Raw genomic sequence first — 24176 nt, 5'->3', positions numbered from 1 at the left:
TTGGCAAGTTAAATGAGTGAAGAAGCGCAGAACTCCATTTCATCTTCATTGCTTTATGAACAATGTCATTTTCATTTCATATATTGCAAAACGTAGGGTATGTATATCTAAATCCATTCCAAGGTTGTCTTGTGTATGCTTCCTTGGGAGGACATTCTCTTATGTGTCTATTGTATCATCTTTTAACCATAATCACGTGTTTGCTCAACATGAACCAATGCAACTTGGTGTCATGAAGGTTTGAATGAGAGACCTTGAACTAGCTTGATGCTTTAATCAACCGCTAACAGAAATTGGGAAAATACCAGTAAAAAAAGCAAAGAAAACATCACGGTATTGACCATGCTTGAAAAGCCTTTGATTTTTTTTGAAAGTACCAAAATACTTAAATTCTAGAGTGGCCTCGCCCGGGCTCGAACCGGAGACCTTCAGTGTGTTAGACTGATGTGATAACCAACTACACCACGAGACCACTGGTTATAGTAAATAGAAAATTTATCAATATTTCAATAAAAACATGAAGTATATTTATAAAAAAATACTACTTTTAAAAGGACATTCTTTTCTACAAATAAAAATGCTTGTACAATATTTTAAGACACTTGAATGTGGTGGGGAACGTTCAGCTCAAATGAAAGTTGGCCAAACTAAATTTGGATACATATTGGAATGAGACGAGCAACATATGCTATATTTTGTAAGCAAATCCTCTATAATAATTGGGTTATGAGGTGCCCATGGATCTTTTTCATGATGTTCGTTTCCTTTTTAGGCTTACTACGTCCTAGTTATCTCTCTATATATATGTATGTCTTTATGCACACTTCTATTTGCTCATTCCTTGGTTTCTAGCTTGTGAAACAAGGCAGGAAGTTGCTATTTGGGCTCTAGTCCTCAAACCTTCGATTAATATTCATAATCTTTCATCAAAAACTAAATTATGATGAATGTGCACCGTCATTCTATCTAGCTAACGATACCATCATATTCATGGATTCACTCATTTTCTTTATTATTGAAAGCATATATGTACTCATGTATTAAGATGTGCAACATGTCTACTTCCCAAACTCAGATGGTTTGAGCAACAAGATGATTCAAATTTTGTGGCCATTAGCATATAGTTTCCCATGTGAAGGCACCACTACATGTTATGTAGATGGTTATTAGACAACCACAAATGTTATCTTGAAGATTTCGTAAGGCAACGTCATCTTCTCTATATTCTTTGTTACACTTATGAAAATGCTTGCTCAAAGAAAGAGATGCTTACATTTACTATATTTTGTTGATGGAGAATATTATCTAGTTCAAGAACGAAGTGCTTAGTGCTTGTGCTTGTGCTTGTGCATGTGATAGCCTTGCATAATGTGTTTGAGCTTGTAGAACGAGGTTGTCATAGGCATTGTAGTTATTTTTCTTAGTTAATAATAGAAATATCTATGTTACCTCTTTGAACCTCTATATATGCATTGGTATTATGCTCTTGTTCAAGAGCATAATATTGTGTACACCATATGAGTCAAGAAAACTATTGTGTACAATAGAATTATGAGAATTAACAATATTCTCGCACAAGCAAACAAAAAATATAACAATTTCATCATTTCCCCTCCTCTTCCATTAAGCATGATATTATTGCTTATTCTTCATTTTTACCAGTAAATATGAAAGGCAAACCTGGTAAACTTTTCACCAAAAGGAAACGAGAACATTGTGTGCACCAACCATCTTTGTGTCCCATATTTAGGCGAAAACATTATCATCATAATGTATATATGTACTATGTATGTATCATTCCACATGCAGACAAACATATATTTATACACATGACTTCTTTATTCTATACTTGTAAAGTGCTAAACTTTTGACTACACACAAGAATTACTTGTGGAAGAAGCGGTGGTCAATTTTATCCACTACATTGCACTGCACATAGATTTTAAGTCAAAAAGTGTGAGAGATTATGGTTTAAGATAATATACCTAGGCTACAATGTTGTATTAAAATCCTTCATAGTGCTCAAATGAAATTTTATAGAAATTGAAGTGTGAGCTTATTGGCAAATTTTGTTGTTTTAAACCACCAAATTTTCAACAAACTTTGTAGTTTACTATTTTTATAGGTGATAATGATAAAACTCATAACATGTATACGCATCACCTGTTTATGTTTGATAACTTCATAGGCCATTTGTGTTAAACCAATAAGCAATCTAGCCAACTTAATATATGATGATAGTTTGACAAGTTAATTCATTGTTGCATGATAGTTTTAAGCAAGATGGACAAGAAAGGTATCAATCACTCTCAAGCGTGCATGCGCCGACAAACCGAACTAGCTCACTTAACTTCAATTATGCTACCACATTTACTTAAACAACTAACTAAATGCGCATTATTACAAAATACCACCATTGACGACTCTTATTAATTAGAACAAGGAAACTAACCACACTCACGTACAAGATGTTGAGTTCAAACACTTAAGATGTATATTTCAAGTTTGAGCTAAGACTAATTCATTGTTACAAGATACTTTTAAGTGGGATGGACAAGAAAGGTATTGATCACTCTCAACCGTGCATGCGCCAACAAAGTGAACTAGATCATTTAACTTCAATTATGCTACCACATTTACTTAAACAAATAACTAAATGCACATTATTACAAAATACCACCATTGACGACTCTTATTAATCAGAACAAGGAAACTAACCACACTCACATACAAGATGTTGAGTTCAAACACTTAATATGTATATTTCAAGTTTGAGCTAAGACTAAAAATGACTATGAAGGCTTAGAGAGAGACAAAGGGGGAGAGAATCAGAGATGTGACCGTTTTCTTAATCAAATCAAGCGCAAAGTCTTTTCTCGGTGGAGTGTTTGTCTTGCCTATTGGTGATTCAACATGTCCCACCACCCAGTAGTGTTGACACCACTCAATTGTGGTACCATTGTAGTGTTTTTCACACAAATTTAGTAATATAATTGTATGTTTTCTCCAAAAGTGTGAGAAAGAGAAAGAGAAGATAGTGCTCATCATTTCATGCCATGTCCAATTGCTCATCAAATTTGGAGTTACATATTTCAAATTTGGCAATTGATTTCATGTTATTTGACAACAAGCCAATGGGTGTTTCCACAATTTACACATTGTTGACTCAAAATCGGAGATGGATATCGTTTTCCTATTTCTGAGATTTTGGGGATTGCGTCATAATTGAATCATGCACAATGATTTTGTGTTTTTGAAAATTATTTCCTTATGCGATGTTTGTCTTGCCCGTTGGCTATTTAGCAAGTCCCACTGCCCACATAGTCGTGACACCACTCAATATAGTGCCATTGTAGTGTTTTTACACCCATTTATTAAATTATATAATTGTGTGTTCTAACTTCTTACTAGAGATAGATAGATAGGGAAGACCTATTGTGATCTATGAGATGGGACCTAGCCCATGAAGAGAGAGAGAGAGGGAGAGGGAGAGAGACCAAGGCTCTAGCCCTAGATCATAAACTCAAGAAGAATTATAAAACTTATGCTTTCACTTTCATACATCTGTTACATTTTAGCATTCGTATATTGTGGGTTCCCTCTTGTGTTGTTACGTTGTGCTAAGGATGGTCATTTGATGAGGTTCTCAACATGAAGTTATTGAACAATACTTACAAACATAATATGACAAATATTGCTTATTTAGATTAGAGAAACTTCCATAAAAAAAAGTTGACCTTAAACACTTAAGATAGAGATTAGATATTTATGTTATAAGTTATGGGTCAAAATGAGAGCCAAGGCTTAAAGAGAGAGAGAATACTTACAAACATAACACCACAAATTTTGCTTGTTTACAAATTTAGAGAAACTTCCATATAAAAGAAGTGACCTTAAACACTTAAGATAGAGGTTAGAGTTTTATGTTATAGTCAAGCCAAAGTTGATACATTCCGCCCAATATGGTTTTATTGCAAGTAGGAATATATCGCATAATGTGGTGAATGTTCAAATGGCCATGGATTATGTTAGAGCTATATCCTAATGCAAGCATGAGATAAGGATATAATAGATAGAAAAATAAGATAGGAGAGAGAAAGAAGGGTATTGATCCACCCGACCACCCCCGAGCGAAGGGATTGAGATGGACTTGAGCCTCGATCGGCGTCCCATACCACCGTCGTGGCTTCGAGTCGTACCTGGTACTGGCATGCTCGGTACAAGAGTTGATCCACCACAAGGACAAAGTCTCAACGTAGTGAAGAGATGATCAAATGAGGGTAGCTAGGCCTCATATTCATAGCCAGACCTAAGGCCCCCATGCAAGTTCATACTTGTCCTTAATGGGTTGTCTCAATCCCAAGGATTAAAATTATTCCTTCCCTTTTACACTCTCGTTTAAACCTCACACTTTATCCACGTGTATAGAATACTACGGTACAATCTTACCACAGGATATTATATGTTCATACCCATAACGGATTATGTACGAAACACTCATCAAGAATTGATTATGGTGCTGCAATTTGATTTGGAGAAAGATTATGATTATGTTAATTGGTCCTTTGTTTCTGGGTTAATGCATAAAATGGGATTTGGACCATGTATTTCTTGCCTCATATTTTTATTAGGACAAGATGTGGTGTCTTAAGTAATGCCTTATGGGGGAGGTACATCAGATATTGCCCTCACAATATCCGTTCGTCAAGGATGCCCACTTAGTCCATTGTTGTTTGTTATTGTTACTCAATCATTGTTAGTGATGTTATTAAGGCTTGCAACAAATAATGAGATTGTGGGTCTTAAAACGTGGTTGGCATCTGAAGAAGAATGGAAAATACACAAATCTGATCATGGGTGGTGGTAGATCTTAAAACGTAGTTGGCATTCTAAATTGCCACTTGTAGCAAAGGTCTTCATTTGGAGAGTTTTGATTGGAGGATTGGCTCTAGGAGTAGCTCTAAAGTGTCATGGACTAGCGGCGAATAATTGCTTCTTTTGCACAATTCAAATGGAATATAGTACTCATCATTTTATACAATGTCCGATTGCTTGTCATATTTGGAGTTACATTTCACAAATTTGCCAAGTTTTATCACGGTATTATTTGACACCTAGACAGTGGGTGTTTGCACAATTTACATAAGATGACCCAAAATTAGAGATGAAGATCGTTTTCCTATTTCTCAAATATTGGGGTTTGCGTCGTAATTGGGATATGCGCAATGCTTTTGTATGTGATGGTAGGCATGGAGTGAAAGCATATCTACAAAAGTTGAAGGGAATACTAATGTGGGAATTTTCTTTATTAGAGCAATGGAAATTCTTTCCTCAATGGAGTGTTTGTCTTGCCTATTGGCAATTCAACATATTCCACTGCCCATGTAGTGTAGTTAGTGGGTGACCATACTCCATTGCGACACCCATTGTAAGTAGTGTTTTTTACACGCTTTTATTAATATAATTGTGTGTTCTCACCAAAGAGAGAGAGAGAGAGAGAGAGAGAGAGAGAGATTAATGCTTTGACTCAAGATGATATAGTGAAGAAGAAGTAACAAACTTATACTTTTGTTTTTATACTTCTTTTACATTTTAGTAGTGCTATTTTGTGGGTTTCCTCCTCCTTGTTACCTTGTGCCAACATTAGTAATATCTGACAAGGTTCTCAACATCAAGTGATTGGACGATACTTTAATACAACTTTCCATGAGTATTGCTTTTTAGAATTATAGGAACTTCTATATGGAACTAAACCATATGAGATCCCGACAAATATTGGTCTAACTAGATGCTAATTGATGTTGATCCTGAATAGACACAATGTGCACATGTCTATATTCTACAGTAGTGTGATTGAACACTTTATATTCAATCATTTTTATGTGCTAGAAATAATTAGAGGCTAGGGGTAGATATTTTTCTTTGGAGAGCTATATCTTACAATCAAAATGTTCACTTCAAATCAAATGACTCAACCCAACATAGAAGTATGACAAGGAAGAAAGCTCTTTTCTGAAACACAAGGAGAAGAGAATGAGGAGAGGTGTATTGCAAATACTCGTTGGAGATAAACTTGTAATCACATTTTTGGAAATAAGAGATAAAATGGTGATTTCCCTTCTGAAAAAGTGTGACCTCGTACTAAAGGCATATCTCTTGGTCATAGTAATAATTCTAGGTGGTTGAATTTTCTCTAATGGGTGACACTCTATGACATCCTTATAGGTAAGGGACTTGATCATAGTTGTGAATTATGTTGTTTTACTTCAAATGATTACAATGTGAGGGAGATAATATAGGATAAGATTTGTGTCATACAGTTGTACTATAAGCTATACAAAGTAGACACGGTAACTTGAAATAACCATTCCAACAAGAAGCATGATTATGCATGGATGGCTGAGTTCGGTATAGTAAAAAATTCACCAATGCATGAAAAAATCCTATGAGATTTGTGTGCCTTCCCACAATCTTGAGTTGTGTACGTATGAATGGAAACATTGTGAGCTTGTTGAAATGAATCGCCACCATTATCCACATCGTTTTAACAAGGCTCTTGGATTTTCTAATAAGATGTCTAAAGTAAGTACAATCATACAAACTCAATAACACAATTCAAGGTTTAGCTACTATAGCATATGTAATACTGGATTACCTAAATCAAAACAATGAATAACTACAAATATACTATTGGGTTATGCATTTGTATGTTGTTGTGTATGCATATTGTATTTTGTGTAATCCATTCAAAGGTTTAATTGACATTTTGGAAAGTGCTTCTTCCGAACAAGATTGCTAAGGTTTTCCAAATAGGTTATACCAACAGAACTTCTTGACAAAGTCCAATTTTGTGAAATCCTCATTTTTAAATTCTTTTGTAACGCTATATGTAATTCACGGTGATGGAATAATATAATCATATTTTCTATTTCAAGTGTATGGATGTTTTCAAAGAAATGTTAAAAGCAATGTGCACCAAAATATTTTTGATGGTTTGCTTGGCCCCTACGCCACCCCCATATGTTAATTCATAATTTTTCTATACAATCATTCGTGTTATACATTTTTCATCTATTTGTAAAAGAACATATGCTTGTGTAATACCTATAGGGATTACAAGATATTTGTCTTCTAGTAATAAAATCTTTGGCATCGAAATGGTTATCAATATCATGAAATAAACATCAGTATGTAAACTAAATATGATTGTCAATGCTAGATGTTCTTGTCAAAGTTTCTATAATTGAAGAAAAAATCCCATGGAGACCGCGACATGTGTTGATGCGCATGTTATATCAAAGAAATTGTGGTTATGCATTGCTTGGATAGAGTATAGTTTCTTTGATGTAGATAAAACGACATGGATATTGATTTGATTGAAACGCCACATGCACAAAATGAAAGATGGCACTATTCGTTGCACCATTGTGCAAGAAGAGGAGAAGAATAGACTTTTCACTGTTATCGAAGAGACGGTTCCTATAATTAAGCGGATACAAATAATAGTAAAAATTTTCACAATTGGATGCTTGGCATTGACATTTTGTTGCATCATTTTAATATTCATATGGAGTACTCTCATAAGGCAAGTGGTGGCAATTTGATTTTTATGATATTTTGAGTGCTTCGCCAAGTATGCATGATTTTTATATATACGTTTTAGCATTTAGGTCGACAATGCACACATATGCACATGAAAAATGGGATATAAACATGACCAGTTTTACCCTCGTTCCCTACGTATGAGTTTTTCATGACCAAAACGTATATTTTTCCTAAATAATAACTACAAACAATGTTATGAAATTTGTACCATTGAACTCATTATATATATATATATATACATAACCCTTCCCATTGATCAAAGACACATACAAAAAAATGCATGCAAAAACATGAAGAAAACGAAGAAGGTGCAAAATCAGAGAAAACGTAGATGATATAACTCCAATTTAACATATCCATGGTCTTCACCTTGACATTTTGCCAATGGTCCAATAACTCAGCACATTGGTGAGGAATGTGTGATTTAAAATCAGAATGATGTAACGTTTTCTTTGTAATTAACAGCAAATGTGATAAAGTAGTTTTTGTTTGTTTGCCCCGACATTCATAATGATAAGCAAGTGGACCATTCAAGTATGAAAAATCAAGTTGTTCACATCATAAATATTGTTGCTCCTAGCAATTTTTGTTTATTAAGAGTAAAGATGCATGTATACGTGGATGTTTGACATAATACCAATAGATCAGTCATAATTTGATAGTAATCAAATAGGTATAACTTGTAAGTAATTGCAAGCAATGACAGACAATGCGACAAATTGTCCAGCCAATGTTATGCAAGTGTGTGAGCCTGAGTTAATAAAATGAAATCTACGCATTTTACAATTCTTTAATGACCACTATATGTGAGTTTGAAACCATGATAGTATTTTGCTTGAAATAAAGATTATGGAAACATTGGACAAGATATCTAGTTAAGCTTTGAAACAATGGTGGAATGTGACTAACCAACATCGCGGATACATTTGCTTTGGTGATGTCTATGTATGTGGTTATATACAATCAAGGATAATTTCCAATAATTCAATCAAAGCTTTGGAGGCGTGTATTTGTAAGTGTCTAAACCAACGTTGATTTCGATCAAGAGGTTCGACAACGATGTGGATAAGGAAGGAGGCTTTTATATATATGAAAGTAAACATCCGTTTGTGTTGTGATACCATCTCCAATTGCTACGAAAAGAAAAGTAAATGGATGAGAATCTAAAGGGCGATATAATTTGCCCCAATATATTGATGAAGGAGCACATGTGACTCTTTTTTTAGTTTTTTTTTTGCCAAAAAGGGGTAGTGATGCTTTTTAGGTTTTCCCTTTTCTGTCTTCGTCCATTGCTTTTCTAATCCGTTTGCATTTCTCTCCCCTCGTTCTAGACATTGTCTCGCCTTTTCTCATAATTCATGTTTCCTTCTTTTTTTATGTCGTCTCATTGTGGACCTAATTTAAGAAAGATTTGTGTATATGGGTGAGTGACCAATATCTTTCGAAGATAGCATGGAAGAACTCGATGTACCAAGTGAATAAAGGCTTTGCAATGTCTCAAATCTATGACGAGGCGATAATGGTGTTTGCGTCCGTATGGGGAAGGGTGGGTATCGAATTCTAGATCTTTCTTGCCTTTTGTTTTTCTTCTTTATCACTAAGCACTAATGGGCATTAAGCAAAAGATGCATTGCTCAGACCAACCCTCTTTGATTCATGCATTGACGATGAATAAGATCGAGGACTCAAAAGAGGTCGCACACGAGCTAGAGACTCTCGTCTAACCTCTCTTGTAACTACCCAAGCTTTTTCTCTTCTCCTCCTTGTTCTTGTTGCTTTTTGCTTTTTGCTTTTTGCCTTTTGGTTTCTTTCTTTGCTGCTCTTTGTGCTTTTTTTGGGCTCCTTGCTTGTTTGTCCCAAAGCATCCGGTCCTTGAAAAAAATAAAAGAGAGAGGAAAACAAAGAAAAGGAAGAAGGGGGGCAAAATGATTGAAGGAATGGAGAAGAAGGATGGGGGGGATGGGAATGAAGAAGAATCAAAGGAGCATGAAGAATATGAAGAGTGAAGAGTGAAGAATTTGAAGAAGAATGAAAGGAGCATGAAGAAGATGAAGAAGAATGAAAGGAGCATGAAGAAGAGTGAAGAATTTGAAGAAGAATGAAAGGAGCATGAAGAAGATGAAGAATGAAGAATTTAAAGAAGAATGAAAGGAGCATGAAGAATATGAAGAAGAATGAAGAATTTGAAGAGGAATGAAAGGAGCATGAAGAATATGAGGAAGAATGAAGAATATGAAGAAGAATGAAGAATATGAAGAAGAATGAAGAATGAAGAAGAAGTAGGAGGAGGAGGAGGAGGAGGAGGAGGAGGGAAGCGGAGGAAGAAAGGGAGGAGGAGCTCGACGAAGGACCGGCACACGAAGGTGGACGGGCGGGGGCGGCGGGTGCGGATGCCGGCCGCGTGCGCCGCCCGGATCTTCCAGCTCACACGCGAGCTCGGACACAAGTCGGACGGGGAGACGGTGCAATGGCTCCTGCGCCACGCCGAGCACGCCGTGTTCTCCGCCACGGGGACCGGAACCGTACCCGCCTCCTTCCACATCTCTAGCGCCTCTATCCGATCTTCCTCCTCTTCCTCTTCAATTGCCATTGCCGCATCCGAAACGGCCCCTCTCAATCACCACTACAACAGTTACCATCACCATGGCACTTCCATGCCTTTCATGCTACACCCTAATATGATCATCCCCCCATATCCCTATCCCTATCCCTATCCCTATGCCCCCGCCCGCCCCTCGCTCCTCGACAACAATTTCTTCTTCCCCACCGTGGACCCGATCGTCATCGAATCCATCGCAACCGCTCCTCCTCCTTCCGGCCGTGCTTCTTCTTCCTCTTCTTCTCCGGCAGATCTCGCAGACACAAGATGCATACCATACCCATATGTTCACACCCCTTATGCCATTGCTGCTTTCAATAGTAGTACTAGTGGTGGTGGTGATGGTGATGGTACAGATAGAAGAGATCATGGCACTCCTGCTCCACATGGCAATGAATGGGCAGCGCCCCCTCCTCCTCCTCCTCCTCATCCTCATCCTCATAGCCATCGCCATAGCCTTGCAAGTCTGAAGATCATGGAGTTGTTGTACACAGGCCAGGGATTGAGTGATGCGGATCGCCATGGCTGCACGCTCCGTGATCCCTGCACCAATCCGCCCATGGATATGGATCTCAACCAGGGTAAAGCAACCGGCCTCATCCAGGGAGGCTCAACTCTGAGGCACCTCAAGAATGAAGAAGAAGACGAACAGGCGGGCACCGATTTCCTTACAAATCTAGCGAGGCCACTGTTTTCTGTGATGAGCACCCCTTCTGGAGCAGGTCCTGATGGTGGAGGTGTTGTGCCTCTAGCATCAGTATCGCCATCAGAAGGGCTGGTTAGGTCAAATACAGAAGCAGGCCATGGGGCGATACCAATGTGGGCAGGGCCGCTTCTGGTGTCGTCGCCATGGACGCCATCAGGGGCAGTGGCAAGGGCCATAGCTCCACCTCCTTCTCAATACCATATGGATGGAGGAGGCCAGCAGTATGTGCAGGACACTATCTCTGTAATGGCAGAGCAACATATTATACCTCCTAATATGGCCATTGCTGCTCAAGCTTTCATCAACAATCATACAGCCGAGCAGGCAGAGGCAGCAGCAGCATATACTATTGTTAGCTCAGCTGCGAGTAGCGGTAGCCGGGGCGGCACAGCCCAAGGAGGAGGAGATTATCACTTGTAATGATACTAATAACAATGCAGAAAATCCTTTCAATCCACATTGCGCAAGACTCAAGTAGAGTAAGCTGCAGCAATTTGCACTGACTGGATCGATTAGCCGGCACCACCGCCCGTAACAGCCAAAATCACAAGAGACGAAACCGACATTCAACCCAATCGGAATTGCGGTCACAGACGGGCGGACGGACGGACGGACAATGGACTAATAATGAACGATCGATCGGGGGTGAGCGGGGCTTCGAGTCGAATCCACCCCAGTATTTTTATTTTTATTTTGGTTAGGCGATGTGCCCTTTTGATCGAGGTGAGCACAAGATTAACAGACATTATAGAAGTGAATCCCAAGTTAATTAGCCCTAAGGCAGATCATCATGACTTGATCGTGAGAAAGGCTTGAAAGACATACATACCAGAGAACACACGATGATACAAAGCAATACAAGAGCTGTTGGAGTTGTGTGTGTGCCCCATGGATTGAAGAAGGTGGGGATGGGGTAATTAGTAAATGAAAGGTGCATATACATATCGTATGTAGGAACGTATGAGAAAGCGTTGTGTAAGTTTGTTACTTGTAGTACTTAAAGTTAGTGACCAATGGATGTGTGGATAAGGCGATCTCTTGTTGTCCTTGAAACACCCCAAATTCTGAAAAATAAGTACAAACTAAGGATCCCAATGTGATGCTGATCCCCATGCTTGATAATGAAGACTCATCAATCAAAAGAGAGGATTTTTGTTGTTGTTTTTTATGTTTTTCTCTAGTTAACGTGTGGTAGTAAAATCTTTGGAAATCTAACATCTCCGATTTCCTATCATTTGATAAGGTGAATCTTGTGGGGATGGGTCTTTTTGGGTCCTTAGTATATATTGGTCCTTTTCGGGCATTTGTTTGTATTTGTAGATCAATTCTTTTCAGGCATTTGTTTGTATTGTAGATAAATTATTATGGGTAACTTATGTTTGGGCCTTGGTATCCCTTGGTCTTGGGGCATCTATGTCTAAAGGATGTTTGGATATGGGACACTCTATGGAAAGAAAAAGAAAGTTGTGAAAAAAAGGATTGTTACAAGGTTCAGCCCTCGGTATGTCTCTAGTTTGCGTGTTTTGTTTATTGTATATATGATCATGTATGGCATCTACTATATGGTCTAGAATGTCGAGAACCCTTCCAAATTTGGCTTTCAAAAGCAAATAGCAAATGAGAGGAACTAAAAGAATACACGTCCATTAATCCTTCGCAAATTGCTTGTCATTGGAAGCCATGATTGAACATTTTGTAACTTCATCTTTAACAATAAAAAAACTTTAGAAGAAGCTTTTACACATGTTAGTTCCAAACAAGAAGCTTTTACACATGTTAGTGCCGTTTGGATTCTTGATGAGATGGGTTTCCATAAGTGTTGGTAGAGTTGTATCCCAACATATTTTGAATATTTTTATGTTAAATGTCTAAAACATATCTTCAAACATCATCTCGAGATATCTCTTGTTTCCCCATTTTGTGAGGGATGCTACCATGGGTCATGCCTTTTGTATTGTTGGTTAATATTGCTAACAAAGAACTTAATCAAGGAGTAACTAATATTAGCCATTATAATTAGCACTAATAACAATGGGAACTATGTCTCGACAAATGACAAATTTAACTAGCTTAGTTAGTACTAATCATGTTGACAAGTTCATTTGTGTTTGTCACCAATATTAATCGTGACTACAACGAGAATTTCGAACCTATTGACAAACTACCACCAAAGGAAGATATTTTGAAACTAATCTAATTTAGGGATGGATACAAAAATTGCAATAAAATGGAGAAGACTATATATATGTAGTCCACAAGTGACTCGAGACAAGATGGAAAACAAAAATAACTTGTTTTTGCCATATGTGTTCAGCATTTATATGTACAACAAGCAAGATGGAAAACAAAATCACTTGTTTGTCATTTGTGTTCACTATTTATATGTTAAATCTTTGGGTATTAATTGTATAGCATACACATGGAAACAAAACCAAACTACATATAAGATTCCCTTAGCCTTAGCTATCTATAAAGTGAGTATTTGTAATTCACTTGATGTTTGCATTTGGGTGCACTTTTGATGGTGTATGTATTTTATTGAGCACGTATAAAAGGAATGCTATCAACTCCCCAATCTGATCCTCACCTTAATGTAGCCAATAAGCAGCTTTAATCATCATCATTAATTGATCAAGGAGTAGGTTCATCCATTAGCTTGATTCTTTTGTGTCTAGCTAGTTACTTCTTCAAGTGCATGTGTGCTCTTGCACATGTAGAATATGCTATACTTTGTGTATGTGTAGAGAATATGCTGTGCACATGTTAATTGAAGTTTCAAACCAACAATGGAATTTGTATAGTTTTATCATGCCCAAGGGGAACCAATATTCTAGGTCTCCCCTGTTTGGGAAGAGAGATGGTGTGCTCTTGATCAATTGATTCTAGATGTTTTCCATCTTCAAACTGAGATATTTGGCCTATGTTTGCCCTCAAAAAAAGATATTCATTGCCTTTCTATCCTTCCATTAGGATACACCATTCAATTACAAATTCCAATTCACAATTCACATGAGGTAGCAATAAAACTGTCTGATACAACTGTTCCATTGTAACTGCTCTAAAGACGTGTAAGTTTAGTTGGCCTTTCACACTCACATCTACAGTTTGCCAGTGAATACATTTGAATGTTCTGAAAACACATAACATCCTACGAAGCTTTTTTGAAGCAAAAGATTTTGGCATCCTTGCAAAGGACTGCAAAATACTTATACATGATTGTTTACATATTCCTCATCTTCCACTTATGCCACCATCTTTTTTCAGGGCCTGAAAAAGAGACTTGCTTTACTATAAAACAAAATGTGTTAACTATCATACTCCCCCCTTACGAAGTTAGCTTCCGGATAATAAACAGCTGATACTGTGTTGCCACCAAACTTCCTTCCATGCAATATACCCTTTGCTTTTATAGATTCAGTCTCATCACTGTATTGCAAAAATATCTGCAAGAATAGATCATAAACGTTAACATAGAAACAGCGATGTCGTACAGTGCCACACTCAGACGACCAGGCATATACCCAGTTTAGTTAGAAAACAAAGCTTATAATATTTTACAGCCATACATGATTAATTTACCTAAGCCATGAACTATTATTACCTTTCCTACACCAGCACCACTCTCTCCAATTGAACTTGGCCTAGGAATGACTATGCTTACAAGGGTTCCTGATTAAACAAACACAATAAGAAACAATATCTTTCATTGAGGACACTGGCAAACTTGTACGGTGCTTAGAAGTAAACAGAAAAGGCAACTCACCATATTTGCCACACTCATCCTTCATGTCATCATATATCTCCTCATATACATCGTCTTCTTTCAACTCATCTATGGTCACTACCTGTAAAACAAGCATTTCCTCTAAAACTCTCTTCCAAATTTGTGTTCCCCATGTTCTTGTCAAAGTTAATGTTTTTAGGCCTCATATGCCATTTCAGAATTTTTGTTGTACTTACATATATATATATTGGCATTTACATTTATATAGTATACATGTAAGTACTTATCATGTATGTACAAATCTCTTACATGCGAATGGATATGCCATCATATATATTATGCATCTAAAGAATCAAACAAACAGAAGCCATTACCTGGCTCAAGCAAATAACCTTCGATGGAATCTCAATGAATGAAGGGATACTAGTCATTTTAGGTATTCCAGGCATCAAACCAGCAGATACTCCTGTCATCAAGCCAGGAAAACCTGGAAGAGAAACTGTTCCACCGACTTGCATAGCCAGCTTCTAAACAATTAAATATACCAGATAAATTATTAGTTTATTAAAGGAGCATTACTGCACAAGAATTGGTACATAACTTTGTTCCTGGGTCCAATACCTGCATTGTCAACTGTTGTTGAGCTTGTGCAAGAGCAAACATTTGCTCCGGTTTTGGCTGCCCACTGCACAAAATGTAGTTATACATGAAAATGTTTGTGTAAATTTGAACTCCTGAATCCTAAATTGACCCAGCAACTTCTTTTACCTGGCTGACGCTCTTCGAACAGTCAACGTTTTATCACCCATTTTAAGTCCATTTAGTGCTGCACATGCCACATCAATTACAGCTGGATCCTGATATGTTTATGAAGTAATTAAAATCAACACAAAAACAGCTATTTTTGTTGCTTCTGGCATGCATTAGCGAATCCCCTGAATAAATGTCTCTTGAAGCTGCCAATTAGCCACATAAACATTCAGAGACTAACTTATTTACCTGATAGACACAAAACCCATAGCCTTTTGAGTTGCCTGTCTCTTGATCTTTGACCAGATCAAATCCACGTAGAGATCTGAAAACAGAAGATCCAAAATTCCTACTCATATCAATATGTCCAATGAAGTGCTTCTAGATTCTGTACATGTTTGCAAAACTCAAAGCACCAATGGTAGTAAGCTTCAAAGCCCATGCAATGGAGAAAATAGAGAATGCCCCTTTAGCAACAAATTATCCTTTGAGAAACGCCAGCACCATTGGAAGAGAGGCCTACAGCAAATCCAGCAGCACTAAGGAAGCACCAGAACTTATAGGGCTCATATTAGTTGCAATTATCAGGGGTGTGCTCTACCAACTGAATCAATGGTTCATCATGCAGGCCTCCCCAACCCTGTTGGGAAGGCTGCAACTCCCTAAACCCTCATACTTCGCTGAGGGAGTATGAGGGATGTTCAGACCTGAGGAAGTAAGCTCACAGGGTTGATCTTACTTCACCACCAGGACAGAATCCTATGGTTGGATTATGAAATTTCCTGTTTCTAGGCTTGAACTTGTTATTCTACAGATTCTTCTCTTCTCATTTTCCAGGGAATTTCGCTTTACCTTTTTTCCTACTGCCGTGTTTCTTCTTGATGCTGGCTCAGCATCAAGGTTTTTCTTGATTTTTGCATCATGTTCTTAACTGATTCTCAGTGGTTATTTATTTGTAACATGTATTGACTTATGTCTTATTTATTGTTTAGATAATATATTGTTAAAATATTGATCTTTCCACCTGAAACGGAAACAGCGGATCCTCTCATTGGGACTGCACAATTGTATGATCCAGGATAACAAGTCTACTTAAATTAATGGCATATGCCAAGTCAAAGCAGCTACACACTAGGAAGTGCTATAATTGTACTTATTCAGCATCATGGCCTGATACAGGGTATCAAATCCCTTGAATTCATAGCATATAGCTCAATATAGTGAGAGATTAATCTACGGTACACATCCAATGATGATTAATCACATTATGAAACAAAAATATTTGAATCTTGGTTATATGTCCTCGTACTCCTTCATGATAATGAGAACCTGATTAATTTATTGAACCATGTTTCATTGTATCAGAGTAAACATTACTGCTATAGATTTGCATATGAGATGAAACTATCCACCTTAATAAACCATATACGTTTTACAGAAAAAAAGATATGCACAAGCACATTTCAGTATTATGTTTACTATCATAACTCTTCAGTATGCGTGGCATACCCAAATGACTCCAAGAGTTCTTTGATTTGTGGTTCTGTTAGATAATATGGTAACCCACCAACAAAAACCCTATCTGGGCCATCAGCACCTCCAATAGCCCTAAGAAATAAAAATAAAAATATCAATATCAATAGAGTAATTATAATCGGATTATAAAAATGTTTAAATGAGTTTACCCAGGTGTAAGCCCAACAGCAGATAGATTCAGGTGCGAACTTGGTTGACTTGGGCCAAGAGTAGCAGCTACTGAGGGATTATAATCTGTCGGCCGCCTTACTCTGACTGAGACACTCTGCACATGAGAACTATGTAAATATAATTCAGTTTGAACCTTATAACAACTGAACGATAAAATACCAACAAAAATACCTCAAATATAATTCCATCAAGGGCCATTGCATTGCTTGCTTCTTCAACAGTTCGCATCTCCACAAAAGCGAACTTCTTTTCATGATTAATGTACACATTTACTACAGCATCACCTAGTGAAATCATACAAATTTGAGATCAGTTATCTGCATAAACCACTTTTAATTTAAAGCATAGTAATCCCTCCAGTTCCAATAATTTCTTACCTGGACCAGCTGTGTTGCCACCAATGGCTGCCATTACTTGACTGAAGAAAGTTGCAATCGTCTAGGCAGGAAAGAAACTTAGTTCCTAAACAAATATTTCTGCATACTCCACAAAGCATAGAGATTTGATTGAATTTTTCATCTACCATCACACTTGATACTATGCATTTCATAATGGATAACAATCGGATTCTTATATATGTACTTCCACTTCACCAAAACACACAGTACACATACCTGCTCATTGGCCAATGGAGGTAGACCCCCAATATAAACTCTCCTTGCATGTCTTGTTGCCTTTTTCCATGGAAAGTATGAGCCAAATTTGTCAAAATAAAGTAAATGAGATGCTGAATAAATTTGCCACAAAAATAAGACACATCAGGCATACAATAAATCTAACAGGAGAACGAGCAGACCTGCTGAGTCATAGATTGCATAGAGACAGTTGGTAAGCTTCCAAACTGCAAAAGGTAATGCTTCTATTTTTAGATGTGAAGAATGTACAAAAGTCAAACGTTATCACATATGGTTGTATATATTGCAGTGTCTCCAAGCCTCAAGCATTGAACAAAGCTACATACTCATGATTACATACTTCTAAACAGACACATATAAGATAAGTATGCTTGATATACTCTGGAAAAACAGTGTTGAAGGACGTCATGGCTAGCTTATGTGCGCACATTTTGAATGCTAGTTACAAATTTCCAAAAAAGTGAATTGTTATTTTGGTAGTTTTTACTGGGGAAAAACTTTATACCCCTGAGATTTTTATTTATTTCCAGAACCAATTATCCCTAGTTTCAATTATTCCCCCAAATGCCTTAGGTCAACCCCTGAAAGAGAGAAACAAGGAGATGATGTAACAATATAGTTGCTCAAAATAACACATATAATTGAGAAAAAGGGGATAAATGTTTGTTGGACCATAGAGTTAGTACTAAAGCACAAACATTCTTGAGACAGGGATGCCCAAGGCCATTTGGGAAATAAAGAAAAACCCTGGGAGATTTCAGAATGTTCTCCTGATATCAATAGATCTATACCTGAGCTGCACCAAAGGTGAACATTCCAGGAAGAACATCTGGGACTGTTGGTAGGCCAGCTGCTACAGGACCTATGCATTACTTAACCGTCAGTTTGAATCACATAAAAACTTCCATGCATTCACAAAATATGGATTTGCTGATGTCTTATTTAAGAAAACTAGTTACCAATCACAGTAAAAGAATCTGCTACAGAAACATGAAAAAAAACTGACAAACCTGTAAACGCACCACCAGCATCAAAAGAAGAAACTGCTGGCAAGGCAATGTCAAATCCACTTTGCCGCTTGGATGATCTATCAAAAAGGAGAGTAAACACAAACATGTCTTTTATTTATTCCTGAAAATTCCTGAAATGAACTTTACATTATCTAAACAAGGTTCCTCTTGATCAAAAACCTCCAATTTTCATTGAATGCAAGGAAAATAAGTTCATCAGACAATGGAGTACCATGCTAATGATCACATTCAACATTCCACAATATACTCTGATTGAGAAACTTTAAACTAGGATAGGATCATGCCTTATAAAAACATTGCAGCATGTTGCAAGACAGCTAAGAGGATTATATTAGATTCCTACATGACGGTGACCACTGGATAGATCCAACACACAGTTGAGGCTTGAGACCCTAGAAGCCATTAGGATACATGGCAAACAAAGTGGAGAAAAGATAATGTAGAATGTAAAGATGCTCAACATCTGAGGACACCAAAGTACTGTCAAGAGTCTATTCAGGAATGGTCTACGCCTTCCAGTGATACATATCCAAAACCGAAGTGCCCATATCCAAAACAGAAGTGCCCAGCATAAACAACTATAGAGAGCTTGTAATAAACAAGGCAAAGATCTATTGCAAATCACTATAGAGAGGTTGTAATAGAACAAGGAAAAGATCCTAGGTGCAAAGCCCAAACTTCTTGGGAGACATAATCCCAATACTGAGACTATTAGTGATCATTCACTTCAAGTCACATCCATAGAGAATCGCGTTACAAAAATGAGAACTTGAACTCAGACTCCGGAGAGACCTTAGAATACAAAAAGTCCAATCATACATGGGAGAGATATAGAGTAGCCACTTCATATAATGTACTATGAAGATATGACTTCCTTTTCAGAGGTATCCTTATCCCACCTTCCATATATCTATTTTGTATGGGATCCATATCTATAATGGCTGTATGTTTATCATAACACAATCACTTGAAATGCTAGAGTACAATTGTTTTGTTTCAGGTATTTCGGGTTTTACAATAGATTATGTACGTGGATTACATCGTAAAATTGATTTGACTAATAGGCAGAGTAGTCCTGTTCAAGCATAAATAGATCTCTCTCTCGCTCTAGCTCTCTCCCAAATAAAAATACGATACATTCTTTTGCTTTCTCCTGCATTTACAGAGATAATTTGCCAGTTTTGCACTTGTATAGATTAAGTATGTTAACTAGTATCTTACATTTAATGAGGACTAACTCTAATAAGTAACAATAGCAAGACTTTTGAAACATGTAGCATACCTTGTATTACGAGAAAGCGAATGAGACCTTGAACGCTGCCTAGACCTGCGCCTTGAACGAGATCGAGACTTTTGTTTGTGCCTACGTTCTCGATCCTGACCGTAACCTTGGCTATGCCTGTATCAGTTTAATTATATAAATACCCCCTCACGTTCCTTGATAATAGCGAACTAGTCTAAGAATTAGAATGAGGTTACAATCCAAAAAATTGTGAAAGTTTATCATGAGTTAATCATGCCAAATTAATGGAAAGTTCTATCAACAAGATGTTCTATATAGTGCACACTAAATTTTCATTCAAATCATAAAAATGGGAGACATACCTATCATGATCATGCCCTCTTTCACGATCACGGCCTCTTCTATGTTCGCTATCTCTATGAGATCTCTGATCGTTGTCTCTTTGAGATCTATTTTCACTACTTTTATCTGTCTTTTCTTTACGAACTCTATCATCTCCACGTTGACGTTTTGAAGGAACATCATGATCTTTCGTATGGTTTCTACCTTTAGATTCATGGGAATCTCGCTGTCACATTATAATAGAATAACAATCATCATTGTTTAGAAAATCCTTTAAAAAAATCGGTTGCTGCCTACTGGACTAAGTGACTTGAATACGTATAAAAAAACCTCATGGAACCAAGATAGCAATAACAATTTGAAATAGAGAAGATTTTGCTCTGATTTCAACATATTTAAGGAAAGCTCAACATGCGAAAAATTACCCATGCAACCTACACTGATAGAATAAGTGGACCTTGAAAATGCTTCATGGCAGTAGTAATCCGATACATCACTCTTAACATCAGAGAATCATCATAAATTTGTTTGCTACACAATGTTCAAGGATTGCAATAAGAGACACAAATATTGAGTTCCAGAGATGTCATGATGTTCACATAGAATTGCTAACAGATAGCCATGCATTGGGCAATTGCAAAAAAAAAAATTATACAAATCATATTTTTCACTTTTTCCCTTATGAGATTTTTCTATCACAAACTTGTTTTAGGAAAAGAAGAAAAGTATACTTCGAATTATAGTTCACTCTTTGTGTCTAAATTAAGATGCATGACCAAATAATCACTGCTATAATACCGTCTTTAAATTCATTTCAAAACATCGCAAGTTTTTAAAATAATCATGATGTATCATCTCTTTCTTAAGTGAATATTAAACCAGCCATATAGTGCGCATTCACAGTAAGCTTTAGACGGCACGCATGAGTACAGAACTTCCATCCCACACAATGTATTGACAATACATTTTGCATTTTCCTACATGGGAAAGAGCCCATTTTTCATTGTATTCACCTTTAATGCTCAAAATTATGAGCCAGGATGTACATGCATAGGTGTACACGGTTATGGAGGTGAAAGGACTACCCTCCACAGTATATAGATAGATTGGTATGCTTTGCCTCACAAAATCCATAATGCCGTCTCTTTCATTCATCAATGTGGGAATTAAAAACTCCTAAGTTACTCAACTCACAGAGTGAACACATTGTATTTGGCATGTATAATCAAAGCTGGCATAAAAAGCATTAGTTTCTTGAAATGAGGTAATATCACAAGTTCCGCAAAGCTGCAAGAATTGTAGATGCACCAGTAAATGCAGTCAAAATCTCATAGTACTCGAACTCACATATAAATGCAGCATTCCTGGCAAACGATTTCATATAAGGAATATCATTTCTTTCTCAAACAAGAAATGCATTGGAGATTCTGTTGCATTAATTGTTTTGGTACCTCTCGAAAGAACAAGCATTTTAATAAACGCGAAAATTGATGTGAAGTAGCACTGAAATGACATCTAAATTAAAGTGTAGCATCAAAATGACAATTCATTTGAAAAGAAAAAGTAAATGCATAAAATACCTAGATTAATCTAATTCATGAGAAAATGCAGTCTATTGAACAATAAAAATCTTAGGAAAAACGGTTATTTTCACTACCTCTCAAGAGAGAAGTGATATAATTGCCAATCCACAAGAAAAATGCACTCTATTGAGCAATGAAAAATAAATATAAAAACAACCGTTTTGATTACCTGTCAAAAAGAACAAGTAAAATTTAAATGTGAATGCCGTGAAAAATCCTACAGAAACTAGATCGCACTTGAAAATTGTAGTCTATGCAGAAAATGTCAAGAGATTATGGACAACTTTGATTACCTTTCAAAGAGAATCAGCTGAAACTAATGCATTAGAAATCTTACAGAACCTCGATTGCACAATCAAATACAGATTTTATCCATTATGCAGCAACATAGAATACAGAGAAAGAGAAAAAGAATGAAAAAGAGGAATCAAAATAATCAAGGAGCTCTTACTCTATGGGATCTATTTCCATTAGACTGATCTTTTCTGCTATGAGATAGAGACTCCTCTTTTCCACAATCAGGGAAGAGATCCTCGTCCTTTTCATAAACTCCCATTCTGATTGAAGATCTGACGCGGATTGTCTCAAGATGTCTGCTTTATTTTTATTTTTTTCTACTTTTTTTGCTTCTCCTTCTTCCTTGTTCTTCTTCTTCCCCCTCGCTTCCTTCTGCTTCTTCTTTTGCTACTAGGTTCTTCTGCTAAAGATCCATGAAAAATCAAGATGTAAATTTTCTTTCTTCCTTCCTTCTGCTTGGGTTTCCTCTTCTTAGCCCATATCCTGACCCTGACCCTGGTCCATATTGAGCTTAACTAAGAATCGAACAGGGTTTCCGAGGGAAGCTAATCTTCAGTTCAAAAACCTACTGTAACCACGACAAATTGATGAAGAAGAAGACGCGGCGGCGGCGGCGGCGGCGGCAAAGTTTTAACCTAATCCTCAGAGAAGCCCTCTGAGTTTGAATCCCGGCAGAGAGACAGTTTTTTGCCTGTGTCAGTCTGAGGAGGAAGAGGTTTTTGAAATTTACCAGAAATACCCCTCCTCCCTTTTCTGTGTGTTCCAGTTACGATGAAGGGTTCTTAGGAATTTACAAGAGATACCCCTCCTCCCTTTTCAGTTCATGTTCTCGTAAGGAAGGGTTTTTGAAATTTACTCGGAATACCCCTCCTCCCTTTTTTGTCTTTGTTGCCACGAGGAGTCTGGAGGCGGAGGAGAGTTGAGGATACCCTCCCTCTCAAAACACAAACTAACAGATCACCATGTCTCCCTTTATCAAGTAATCATAACAACACACTATTTGGCCTTCCCATGAGTATATTCATGCGTAGTGTCATTTGGCACTTCACTAAATCTTATGTCTTACTTATGTGTTCTTCGTGAGAACCATCACAAAATGTTAGTATGCAACATTGTATCATTTGTATGCACTCTTTGTTGGCAAGATGGGCAAGAGTGGGTGTCAACCACCCTTGAGCTACTCATGTGCACTCGTGCGTGCTATAGAAACTCCAATCTTTGTGCGCTACTTAAATCACGGTCGTATGATTAACACTTAACTATAAACAATAGATACTTTGCCGCACTTGAACACACGCAAAGAGAGCTATAAAACTAGGATTTTACCAACACGTATGATTTGCAAAGAGATTACGAGGGCGTTCAGCTAATTACAATTGTTGGGTTCAAAAAATTGAACTTCATGAAAGTAATTAATGAGAGAGAACTTAAAGGATGTAGCTCAATTGGTAAGTTGCCCAATAGAAACCAAGAGGTCATGTATTCAACCCCCACATTCCACAAATGGCATGTAGTGAAATAAGATATATGTATGAAGTAAATAGAGAAATGAGAAAAATCGTTCTCGAACCCAAGACCTAGTGTTAGTAGTGTAAAACCTACCCCTACACTCCATAGTGGCATTTAGTGAATAAAGAGATATATATGAAGTAATAGATAAATGAGAAAATTAAGTTTCAAACCCTAGACCTAGTAGTGCAACAACTTATAAATTAGGGTAAGCTAATTAAGATAAAAGAGATACAGGCATTAACTTTAGCTCTAATGCTGAGACCAAAGAACCCATTTATGACTCCATCATTTATTTACAATTGATATGATTACATGCATTTCAATACAATGTCAAATCCTACATCTTACATAGGCAATCTTCGTGAGAACCACCGCAACCTTGGTGTGCTGGATCGTCTCATGGTCAAACCCTCTTGTTGGTGAGACGCGTGAGAATAAGTGT

The 24176-nt window shown here is 37.1% G+C and overlaps 2 protein-coding genes and 1 non-coding gene across 4 annotated transcripts; 1 reads left to right on the top strand and 2 right to left on the bottom strand.

The window, feature by feature from the left end:
• Nucleotides 1-398: 398 nt before the first annotated feature.
• TRNAV-AAC (transfer RNA valine (anticodon AAC)) lies at nucleotides 399-472 on the bottom strand. Its single transcript has one exon. It is a non-coding gene; the product is annotated as a tRNA-Val (tRNA).
• Nucleotides 473-9517: 9045 nt separating this feature from the next.
• On the top strand, nucleotides 9518-12076 carry LOC147866600 (uncharacterized). The gene has a single exon (XM_087317036.1). The coding sequence runs from the start codon at nucleotides 9867-9869 to the stop codon at nucleotides 11328-11330; it is 1464 nt and encodes a 487-aa protein (XP_087173162.1). The 5' UTR covers nucleotides 9518-9866; the 3' UTR covers nucleotides 11331-12076.
• A 1818-nt stretch (nucleotides 12077-13894) lies between these two features.
• On the bottom strand, nucleotides 13895-22854 carry LOC147866599 (splicing factor U2af large subunit B-like). Of its 2 annotated transcripts, none has more exons than XM_087317035.1 (18): nucleotides 22377-22854; nucleotides 20363-20568; nucleotides 20040-20156; nucleotides 18737-18813; nucleotides 18518-18579; nucleotides 17888-17932; nucleotides 17706-17765; nucleotides 17469-17529; nucleotides 17263-17375; nucleotides 17070-17185; nucleotides 16894-16992; nucleotides 15634-15709; nucleotides 15403-15491; nucleotides 15256-15319; nucleotides 15009-15161; nucleotides 14674-14755; nucleotides 14512-14579; nucleotides 13895-14353 (listed from the first exon to the last, which is right to left on the bottom strand). In XM_087317035.1, exons 1-18 carry the CDS (start codon nucleotides 22479-22481, stop codon nucleotides 14216-14218), a joined length of 1731 nt encoding a protein of 576 aa, XP_087173161.1. In that variant the 5' UTR covers nucleotides 22482-22854; the 3' UTR covers nucleotides 13895-14215. The 2 variants fall into 2 exon arrangements, with proteins under 2 accessions (XP_087173161.1, XP_087173160.1); XM_087317034.1 differs by having other exon boundaries at nucleotides 18518-18588; nucleotides 22377-22853.
• Between the last annotated feature and the right edge of the window lie 1322 nt (nucleotides 22855-24176).

Source organism: Azolla caroliniana, unplaced genomic scaffold (assembly GCF_043228905.1).
Source record: "Azolla caroliniana isolate FFs.n. ecotype wild unplaced genomic scaffold, voAzoCaro1.0.p SCAF_3, whole genome shotgun sequence".
In the NCBI taxonomy this organism is placed as follows: domain Eukaryota; kingdom Viridiplantae; phylum Streptophyta; class Polypodiopsida; order Salviniales; family Salviniaceae; genus Azolla; species Azolla caroliniana.
Note: the sequence above shows the minus strand (reverse complement) of the source record. Positions and strands in the feature narration are given on the sequence as shown.